The 12,336-nt window shown below is 35.8% G+C and overlaps 1 protein-coding gene across 1 annotated transcript; it reads right to left on the bottom strand.

Annotated features, from left to right (window-relative positions):
• LOC147492717 (uncharacterized) lies at positions 1 to 10,627 on the bottom strand. The gene is made up of 4 exons (XM_086567606.1): positions 10,526 to 10,627; positions 688 to 864; positions 428 to 487; positions 1 to 258 (listed from the first exon to the last, which is right to left on the bottom strand). The coding sequence occupies exons 1-4, from the start codon at positions 10,625 to 10,627 to the stop codon at positions 1 to 3; spliced, it is 597 nt and encodes a 198-aa protein (XP_086423732.1).
• Positions 10,628 to 12,336: the final 1,709 nt, after the last annotated feature.

The raw sequence follows: 12,336 nt of genomic DNA, 5'->3' as shown, positions 1-12,336 counted from the left end.
TCAGATAATATCCATTCTATCAACTATCTGTGCAGGCAAAATAGTACATGACATGGAATGAGTTGGTAACGCAGATAAAACTGCATTGACCAAAGTGAGTCGCCCTGCCTTAGATAAACAATTGGCTTTCCACCTTGCAAGCTTCCTTTGAAATCTCTCAAGTAAATGATTGAACTTCTGAACTCTACCCTTACCAGTAAGAGTAGGTACACCCAAATACGTTGGCACTACAGAAGTAGAAAGCATACTGAAACTTCTCTGCAGAAAGTACACAAACCTCCAATGCAACTTTGGATGATGTATGATTTGAGACTTGGTTCTGTTAATAGTCTAACCCAATACTCTGCAATACTCCTTTAATATCTTGTTCAATTGATACTGCTCATCAAATCCATAATTACCTAGCACCAAAAGATCATCCGCGTACATTAAATGAGACACTGGCTAACAATTTCTCCCCAATTTGCACCCATGAATCAGTCCATCTCTGTGAAGTTTCAAGAAATTCAATGATAAAATATCATAACACAATATGAAAACATAGGGAGAAAGTTGACCTCCCTGTCTTAATCCTCTCGAAGGCTTAAAGAAACCATGTGCAACACCGTTTAGTAAGCACATAATATATAAGATACATTTTGGACACAGAACATTATCTTATTGATCCAATCTACAAGGAAATCAAACTTGGTAAGCATCAATTAATCTTAGAAAACTCCACTCAATTTTATCATAAGCCTTCAGCATATCAATCTTTAGAGCAAAAAACTTGGCTTTCCTGTTTCCATGTCTTCTGATCTTGTGATAGAACTCATTGGCAAGCAAAACATTGTCATGAATACATCTTTTGGGTAAGAAAGCAGTCTGAAATGGACCAACAAATCGCTAAATGATAGGCCTCAATCTGTTGACAATAATCTTCGAGATAATTTTGTAAACCACATTAGTTAAACTAATTGGTCTAAAATGCTATGGTAGAGATGGATTCATGATTTTTGGAATTAATGCAATGAAGGAATGATTGAGCTAGAGTGAAAATGAGCCATTGAGGAAAAAAGACGTTACTGCCTCACATACTTGATCACCCACCAAATGCCATAAATACTAAAAAAATAATGCCTGATAACCATCCGGTCCTGGAGACTTAAATGGCTTCATATGTTTAAGAGCAGCAACAATTTCATCATTATCAACTCCTTTTAGCAAAATTATTTTTCCCCCTCATCAAGACATGGCGATTCAGCATTGAATATCTGTGACATAAAATCAGGTTCAGAAGTAGACATAGTGTACTCAAAAAATTCCTTGAGCCTATCACCAATCTGTCTCCTTTTTGTTAGAATGCCACCATTTCGATCTCTGATTTAATGTATAAAATTTCTTTCCCGGCCTTCTGCAGTTCACCATAGTGTGAAAAAATCGAGTGTTTTGATCTCCAAATTGGAACCAATTTAAACAAGCTTTTTGGCCCCAATGATTTGCTTGTTGCACAAGGATATCATTATGTTCCACTATCAACTCATTTTCTGCAAGAAATAACTCCTCTGTAGCATTTGCATTCTCTATTAAACTTTGGATTTCAATCAATGTCTGTTTGACCACATTCAACTTCTGCTCAACCTTTCCAACACACATGTCTATTCCACCATCTTAATTTTTTTTGGCATTTGTGAAGCTTTTTACGTAATACAAACAAAGGAGAACCATAACACTCATGTTGAAAAACATTTGTTATTTGCTCCTAACATCCTCCATGTTGCGTCCACATTACTTCAAACTTGAAAGGTCGTCTTACATTTACCCTTTCTTGTATCAATTTTAAAATCAAGAATTTGTGATCTGAACTTGTGGCTATCTTATGTAAAACTCTACAAGCTGTGAATCATGAACTCCAAGCTTCATTTGCCAACATTCTATCAATTCTTTCCCAGATTCTATTGCGACCATTCTGTCTATTAGTCTAGGTGTAAATGTTACTAACAAAACCCAAATCCAACAACTCACAAGCATCAATCATATCTAAGCAAGGCCTGACTTTGGAATAATTGAATTGTTTGCCACCACACGTTTCTTCTTGACATGTTACCTCATTAAAATCACACATTAGCAACCATGGTTCATCATTTGTATGTTTAAACATAGCAAGGACATTCCACTGCAATCTCCGAATAAAGGACTTTGAGTCATAGTACAAAATATCATGATATATTGCGATATTTTGTGATATATATCCATATTTCAACAAAAGATATATTAATATCACGATATGTTTAGAGATATATAAGACTACAAATATTCACGATATTTCAACGATATTTGTGATATTTGTGATATTTAGTGATATTTTGGAATATTTTACGATATTTTGTGTAGGTAACAATTTTATTTAATATTTATTATTATATTTCAAATAAATATAAATTATATATCCTGATATATCAAAAAATATCCATAATATCTACGATATTTATCGATATTATATATATATTCATGATATTTGCATATGAAATAATGTCAAATATCTCCAAAAAGAATGATATATTCACGATACATATCCATAAATCAGGGATCAATATTTTGCCATATCCTGATATTTTGTACTATGCTTTGAGTTACCATATACACACGACAAAAAAAAACATTCACTTACTCCATTAACTTTAACAGTACGTAAGTGTACAGTGAATGAACCAGGACTCGGACATAATAACTTCGACAACTACACTTCGTTCCCAAAAGATGTACAAGCCACCAGACAACCCTTGGCTCGGTACAACAAAAGACTCAAAATCCCCTAACCTTCTAATTAAACTAACTCCTTTATTTACAGAACACTTAGTCTCCATAACAAACATAAATAAAGGCTTAACATCATTGATTTTCTTTTTCAGTTCCTCCATCATCGAGGGTCGCCCACTCCCTCAACAATTCCAAGATAAAAGACTCATGGCTTCCTTGGGGTCTGCTTACGGCAAGAACCCTTAACCGACTGACTTTGTTTGCCCTTGTCAGCAAAAGCCTTAGTCACAATGTTGGGATGAATAACAACCACATTTTGTTCTTCATGCACTGGAGTTTTCCTTCAAGCATCTCGATCCTCAGCAAAGAAACTTTCTACCATGTCATTGAACTTCTCCTTTTCCTTTTTCAGCAACTCTATACCTGCAACCCCTTGTGATATTTCCTATCTTTTAAAAGAATAAACCCCTTCTTGCACAGTGTGGTCATGTAATTGAGACAAATCAATAAAGTGTAGGTTCTTAAGATCATTAGAAATCTGCGTGAAACCTGGAGGGCATTCAACTTCAGCCAACGGATGAAAAATCTGATAAGACATTTGAGTAGAAAAACCCATTTGCCCAGGGTTATGTGCTTTAACATTTAGAGGCAAATGATCTGGTGCAGATAGTCATACATGTTCATTACTTGGACCATCAGTACAATTCACCTTAGGTGATGACATATCAACTATCATGGGTCCTTTTGTTGGTTCAACAGTTAGAGAAACTAACTTGGAGGGTAGTTGACAGAAGAATCAACCAAATTTTTAATCAAAGGAAGAAGTGGTTGATTAAGGTCAATACCAAACAATAGAGAAAAGTCAAACACATATCGTTCTCCAATGGGTTTTGGAATAAGTTGAGTTTTGGAAGAGTAAAACTCAAACCATTGTCCGCTTGGTGAAATTCTAACTTCATTCCCATGACATTCATTTGTTACCTTGCAGGCTGCGAAATGATGCCCTATAAAACCACACTTGAAGCAAAAAGCTGGCAGGTACTCGAACATAAAAGGAATGCAGTCAACACCATTAATTGATTCCGACAAAAGGAAGCCTGCAGGAATTGGTTCATGAACATCAAACAACACTTTAACTCGAACATAGTTAGTCTTAGGATATATCTCTAAATATTTGAGATGAGACATGCCAAAATAGCCAGATTCCACCAGAATGCCTTCAATTATTTCCTTATCTAGGTACACATAAGGATAGTGGCTTAAATGCATCCACACATAAAACTTTGAGAAATTCAACTCCTTTGTTTCATAAAATTCTGTCCATGGAATGATCTGAAAAATGTGATGAGCTACAATCCAAGGCTGACCCAGAAGTAGAGCATCCACTTGCTCCTAAGACTCCATCATAATATGAAAGATTTCTCCTTTATAATAAACTATTTCTTCTATGAAATGGTGTCATGCTTTATCAAGTGCTGATTTGATTGTGCCTAGATTCAACCTACCACCCAGAACACGACCAAAAGGAGTCATCTTATTGTAGCCCACATATTTACTCTCCATTTTCTCGGAACTGGTGATCATAGGAGGATATGTGTACGACATCTTCATTTTTAAGGCAAAATTTGTAACAAGATCGAAGTTCAATAGAAGTTGGGTTCTTTGAGGAAGATAGAAACTTGTTGGTGTTGAAGCTCATATACGTAGCTTATTGAAATAACTTTACTTCTTGAACTCTGAAGAACAACCGAGCTCCAAGTAAACACTTATATAACCCAAAAATTCCAGCTTTCTATACACATGCAAGTATTCTCAATTCAGCCGCATTATTTGCCCATTCATACACCACCTTCTGTATTAAGAAAAACCATGCACAAATCTATCCATAATTTCATTTTTACATATTGAACCCGCCAAATGGTTGCATCTTCATTCAGATCATTATTGTCCATATATTTTCACAACCAATACTAAGATTGAAATGAGTCTAGATTAAGAAGACATCGTAACATGTAATCTCTATCAAATCTTGCTTAGAAAGGAGTAAGATTTGAGCCCAATCACAACACCAAAGCACGATACCCAAGAGAAATTACCTCCACATATTAATCGTATACTACATGGCAAAGATAAGGTGGAGTAAGAAATGGAAAAATAAAAAAATATATATATATATATATATATATATATATATATATATATATATATATATATATATATATATATATATATATATATATATATATATATATATATACACACAGCCCTTTCTAAAGGATGTCCTTAAACGGACTTGACAAACAAAAATAAATCTCACGTGTGAAAGAAATTTAGAAACCCACGCAATAAAAATAGGGAAATAAAAGGAAATAACTAACCTCTTATTTTCTCTCTCTCCCTAGTCCTTAATATTCTCTATTATGTCTTTCTCTATCTGGTTCTCTTTCCTCTCCATATTAACAACTCTATATTCAAAATAAAAAGAAAAGAAACAAAACTTAAATTGCGCTCGATACCATTTAGAGATACAAAAGGTGGTAGTGTCATATGAATATATTGCACTTGCGCTAATGCCTCAATGTCATCCGGAACTAAAAAAAATGATCAACTAAATAAATTTTAAAGCATTAGTATGTGAATCTTTTTATTATTATGTCAGCTCCAACATCAGTTAGTGTTGATTTTAGATTAGTGAAAAGCAACAAGATCTGATCGTATTTTATGGAGCAAAGTATAAGTTTTGGTAAACTCTAATTGAGTTATTGAATCTACTTTAGCAACCACTACATTCTTTTATTCAGTCGTTGCCACTGTTCTTCTCTTCAAATTTTCAAATTCAATCATCGTGGTTGTTTGCCGCCTCGCAACTCCGCTGTATACTCTTGTTTTCTCCAGCCACCACCACCAGCGTTTTCTTCTTTATTTTGTTGCTATTGTGTGCGATCGTTCCGTTACTAAATAGTTGTAGTTGTAGAGGAATCTCTTTTTCTTTTTTGATATTGCAATTGGTTCACTGCCTACTTGAAGTTTTCTGCTTGGTTCACTGCGTGGAGTTTTGTGCTTAGTAAATAATTGAGTGAGGCTTCGTTGAATAAGGTATTAAAGGTCTTGATTGATTCTTTGCACTTAGCTCTTTTGCTTGAGCGTTGGTGCTAATTCTTCAAGCCAACTATATTATTTTCAGTCTCAATAATTCCAAGTTCAGGCAAACCAAACCCAACGAAACTAACAAATCGAAGTCATCCGATAAATCATGAGCAACAAATTGCCATTAGTGAACTAGCTCAACTACTTTGAGGTACTTGAACCAATCGAATTTTCTTTGTAGAAATGACGCCCAAAACGCCTCTAAGTGACCACCACCATCTATAAATCCTCAAAACACGCTCAATTCTTTCGAATTTTCACAGTCTAATATCCACCTATCAACATCAAACACCATTATTTCGTATTCCATGTCAATTTTGTTTGGTAAAAATAAACAATCACGAGAGAGACACGTTATAAAGGGCAAAGCTTTCTTTATGGTTTTGTTAATATGGAGCAAGACAGGAGAGACGAGAGAAAACGGAAAGAAAGAACCAGAAGAGAGAGAGAGAGAGTGGTGAGAGAAAAGATAGAATATTGGGGGTTTATTTCCATTTTTTTTTACTATATTCTTTCTTTTTTAGTGTGAGGTGCGTGGGTTTTTTCAGTTTCTTTCCTCACATGAGATTTCTTTTTGAGTGTGAGTCCGTTCAAAATACGTAGTTCAGAGTCCGCTTAAGAGCCAACCTGTTATATATATATATATATATATCGGTTTGTCTAGGGTGCCACTCTTATAGTGACACCCTTATCTCACTCTTCTCTAGAGCCGTCGGATCCGCCCTCAAGATCTGAAGATCTCAATGAGGGTAAAAATGTATTTTCCTCATCATCTTCTCAAAAAAAAAAAAAAAACCGATCTAACAAAAAAAAATAACTGATCTACTTTATCAGTACCCAATTCCATCGCCATTAACAACCACCTAAAAAAACAGATCTAGCAAAAAAAAAAGAGGGATCGACTTTATCAGTACCCAATTCCATCGCCATTAACAACCACCTAAAAAAACAGATCTAGCAAAAAAATAAACAGATCGACTATAGTAATTACATATTTCCATCGCCATTAACAACCACCTGAGCTCTCTAAACTTCACTCTCTCTCGAGTTCCAATTAAGGTATGCTTCCATTAACACATTTTATTCTCTACTTTGTATAAATTGGTTAGTTACTTGATGTACATTGTATCAATTGGTTCAGAAAAAAGTGCATTGTATCTTGTAGTATTTTAGTCCTTGTAAACTTGTAAGTACGACTCAGACTTGTCTCTGCTTTTGAGGAGCTGGAGTAACCATTTTTTTTCCGTATGAGTATACTAAGCGGATAGATGATTTTGACGAGTATTTGTCCATCAAACTGCAATAGTGAAAATGCCGTATTCTGTCAGAGTTCGGTGAACTCTGTCGTATTCTTCATGCCATATTCTGTCAGAGTTTTGAACTCTGTCAGAGTTTTGAACTCTGTCAGAGTTTGGTGGACTCTGTCGTATTCTTCATGCCGTATTATGTCAGAGTTTTGAACTCTGTCAGAGTTCGTTGAAGTAGCATATTCGGTGAACTCTGTCAGAGTTTTGAACTCTGTCGTATTCTGTCAGAGTTTTGAACTCTTTCAGAGTTCGGTGAACTCTGTCAGAGTTCGTTGAAGTAGCATATTCGGTGAACCCCCACTCTGTCAGAGTTTTGAACTCTTTTAGAGTTCGGGAACTCGTCGTTATTCTTCATGTCGTGATTCGTCGAGTTTTGAACTCCCCGCCAGAAGTTCGATGAACTAGCATATTCGTGAACTCGGCCGAGTTTTGAATTCTATCAGAGTTTTGAACTCTGTCAGAGTTCACCGAACTCTATCAGAGTTTTGAACTCTTTCAGAGTTTTGAACTCTGTCAGAGTTCGGTGACAAATACATATTCGGTGAACTCTGTTAGAGTTCGGTGAACTCTATCAGAGTTCGGTGAAGTAGCATATTCGGTGAACTCTGTCAGAGTTTTCGGTGAAGTAACATATTCGGTGAACTCTGTCAGAGTTTTGATGTTTAAGTTATTTACACTGTTTATATACATTGGGATTTTTGACTGTTTAAGTTATTTATATTTTTAATTTTTTTGATTTATAGAAATGGAGACAGAGACATCAATGTTATGTTTATCCAAGTTCAAAATAAATAAATCATTAAATCAAACAATGAAGTTATGAACTTATTGTCTCTCCTGTTGATATCACTAGATTTTTATTTGAGGCCATATCGACCGAGTATCTTTCTTTGCTTGATTCAAAATAAATATATAGCTCGCTTTTGTAAACCTGTTCTATCTTTCTATCTTTTTTTTTTTTTTTATATATATATATATAATGTTATGTTTGATTCAATTCTTTTGAATTCTAGACACCCATTTTGTACTTTCCCTGTTGATATCACCCATTCTGTTGATATCACCCATTCTTTTAGTGAAGTTAAGAATGCATGAAAACCAAAATAAAGCTGAACCTAGCTAGTGGTCATCCATCTAACACAAGTTTCACAAGATTTCGAGTATAACAAAATTTATATTTTCGCAAGTATAGCAGATATATATAGATACGTTCCGTAAGATCCACATCAAATGATATCGAAGTTTTGCATTCACCAAACTCAGGAAGGATAAATCAATTGATAATCAGAGAAGTGAAGTTAGACAAGCTCTTTGTGACACCATTTAGAATGGTGTAATAGGAAGTAAATACAAGCACAAACTAAGAGAAAACAAAGAACTCGCTGCCCTATAAGAGTTGTGTTGCTAGAACTCACCACTCTATGGAATCCACCAAAGAGATAAGAGTTGTTTCACCAAGAAGAACCACTTCTTCTCAATAAAAGTCCTATATCTTCATTCAAATACTGCTCTACTTCCATTACAAGTCTTAGAGAATTTATAGCTAAATACAAACTTCGGATGCGAAGAGACAAGCATTAAAACTATTCCTGATTTTCTTCTAAGTTTAAAGTCAAACTTGAATCTGAACATGACGTTTCTCCATACATAACACACACCACCACTAAAAGCTCATGAAGTCTAGTTTCCAACCAAATTCTACGGTTAAGCAAAACAAAGGTTTCTAGAGAAAGTTATGATCATTTTGTCATATGTTGTCAAACCGACTGCCAATCCAAATTAGACTTATTTGGGCTATATCTTGGACTTTCGATTGAATGTTTCATCATCACTTTGGCTTATCGCGAGGAGTCAATCCTGCTACTTGGGCGCTTCCTTCCGAGAAGCGGTGAATAAGGCTAGGTACTACGAAAGTACAACAAACCCTTATGTGAACTAATGACCAATTCATTTTCCCCGAATCAAGCCAAAGCGTCCTGTGCTTTATATACAACCAATATACTTAGATGCTTATTGTGTTTCAGCTTAACCGATCGGCACCAATACATAGTAAATCGAACACTTCAACGTCCGATAAACTCTCAAAGGTAACTAATCGAAGTTACTACTCTTCAAATTCTCATCGATTACTAGTTTATGGTACCGATCTCACCAACTAAATTAAATCTTTAAGTTTTACAAAGTCACAAACCTTATTCCGAAATATTTCTCAAAAAGCTAACCGAATCCAAAGTCTAAATCTTCCAACAAAGATGTGATCGAGAGAAATGTAGAAACGATACCAAATTCAACATAGAGTTCATACAGATCGATCAAAGGTGAAAAGATGACAAGACACCAGTTGAGCACTAATTCGACATCACATATATTATTTATTTGGGATATTTTCAGTAATGTAGGGTAGCATTCTAGCAAAGCGCCGACAGCTTATAGGTCGACATTCATGGCAGAGGAAGGATATCATAGAATAGCATCCTTTTCACACACCAAATGTAAACACTCATTCTTTTATGTTAGTACATTATTAGTAAAGAAAACGTTTGTTAAGCAAAGTAGATTTAGGTAACTCACACATAGAGAACAAGAGAAATCCAATAGCAGATCCAACTAAGCAAACACCCCAAAAATCTTATCCACACAATACAATCTTGATACATAATATCCCACTATTTAGCAACAAAGTGCAGAAAATTGAGTTTTCCAAAGTCAGAGCTAAATACACTAATTAATAGAAGAGTTATTCAGTTTCCTTTTTCTCTTTTGTGTGTGTATGTGTATCACTAGATTTTTATTTGAGGCCATATCGACTGGAGTATTGCTTGCTTGATTCAAAATAAATATATAGCTCTGTTTCACACTACACCATAACTGGCTATTTGCAACGGCAAAAAACCGTTGCTAATAATTTTCGCAACGCTTTTTAAGCGTTGCAAATATGGCGTGAGTAAAGCGTTGGGAATATTTGCAACGGTTAATAAGCGTTGCAAACAGAGATTTCCAACGGTCAATAAGCGTTAGTAATATGTTAAAAATATTACCAACGGTTCTTAACCGTTGCAAAGTTATTTGTTAATTTAAAAAAAATAATTTAAAAATCATTTGTAACGGTTATAAACCGTTGCTGATGGGTTGCTAATAAAAAAAAAATTAATTTCTCATATTTTGTAGCCACATTGCTTTATGTGCAAGCTTAATCAAGGCCAAAATTACAACTTTACAAGTCTGCAAAGTAAACTTCCGAATTGGAACAAAACCTTAAAAATAGTAATTAGTTATAATAATAACAATTATGATACTAGTACCGATGGTCAACAAATAATGACCATACTTACATCAGCAATTAGAGGGCACAAAATATCTTCTTGGCCATATTGTTTACTAGCAACAACAACTTTCATGCGGAGAACAACTTCATCCTTGTTCCTTACATCCATAATCTCAACCTTCCTCTACCAACTCATCTAAAAGTTCAATTGCCTAAAAAATAAATATACAAAAAAGTCTCAATTCATACACTTTATCAAGATGAGTTCTTTCCAAATATAAATACAAACCTTAGCAATAGCTTTAGTGTATCCACTAATAATTTCACTCGGGTGCAATCCCGACCTGATAAGCTCCTCAGCATTTTATAAAAGTTCCCCAGAAAATGATATCGTTAGATTAGCTCCATCACCAATTTCCTCCTGCCTTTCCAGCTAACACCAATATCTTTGCTCCAATAGTCTCCTCCTGTGCAGGATAGTCTCCTCCTCCTGTGCAGCAGTTGTCACCTCCAACATCCATGTTGCCGGATTGTATCCATCTCGTATCTTTGGGACTCCATTAACACTCTTGAAAAATAAAATCAAGTTGTTCAGTACAGTACAAAAGTCACGAGTGATAAAACCAAGAACTCAACAGGCAATTTCCATGTGTCCTCACCTCAAAGTACTTAATTAGATGGCAAGAATTGCGCCCCAATGGTCCAACATATATTTCTTCTCCTCCTCATTTCATTAGGAAGAGCTGCAAGCATGTAGAAAGACTTAATACTTACCCACCTTTAGTTGTACAGATATATATGTATGCGTGACTCAACCCCGTAATGCTTGGGTCGGGATCCGAACTCCGTGACAATTGTCTTGGTGTGTCAAATTTGTCAATAATAACTAGTATATGTATGTCAATCTTTTGAGTCCTTGAAACCCCACCCTATAATGTCAAAATGTAATCGACACCGCTGTCATTGACAATCTCATACCTCATCAAACGCCTCAAAATGTCAATGCTAGGCTGGTGAATGGTGCACACCACGCTTCTTCCCTGTGGTCCACGTGTTCCTCACGGTCCTCATCACAATAGCAGCCGCTCGGCATCAAGTCCAGAGGTTGGTTCATCCATGAAAATTATGGAGGGATTGGCAACCAGCTCAACCGCAATAGTGAGCCGCTTTTGACTGATACGCTCGTTGAGAGCCCATTCACTCCGGGCAACCCTACTAGTGCTCCTCGAAAGTGATTTCAGTTCAACAAGTTCCATGCCTTCCTCAATAAACATCTGCGACATTAGATTTCCGAAGTTAGATAATACTATGTATACCTAAAGAGCATAAGAAAGACACAATGAACTGAAAGCAACAAACCTTTCTAGTTGCTAAATCAACTTCGTGAGGTAGCCGAAGCCATGCCGAATATACTAAGGACTCGTGAACCGTTACATTCAATTCGAGAGTGGATATTTGTCCGCTCACAAGAGTCTCGAAATTCGAGCAAAGGTTTCCTCGGTTCTTTGGATAACCGGATATGGTGATTGTTCCATCTATATATCCACCGGTTTTCCTTCTAGCCAACACGCCCATCAATATGGTCTTACCTCGCCTCCATCGACACCCATTAGTGCCGTAAGGACTCGGCCCGAACGCACCACCCACTTATGCCCTTCGTAAGCATAAGTCGATCTTCTTCTATACCTTGGACTTTCATCTCCTGTAGGCTTACTTTTATTACATTTTTACTTTACAAACACGGAGAATACCGAATGAAGGTTCAGTACTAAACCATAATTGGTACTTCACTTACCAATCGCATGTCTACGTAATATTTAATATCTTCAAATGTGATGGAATGAGGTGTAAATGGGAGAACCATTCCTTTCTTTGCTC

This window comes from Coptis chinensis, chromosome 6, assembly GCF_015680905.1.
Source record: "Coptis chinensis isolate HL-2020 chromosome 6, ASM1568090v1, whole genome shotgun sequence".
NCBI lineage: Eukaryota > Viridiplantae > Streptophyta > Magnoliopsida > Ranunculales > Ranunculaceae > Coptis > Coptis chinensis.
This window is presented reverse-complemented; position numbering and strand designations above follow the sequence as displayed.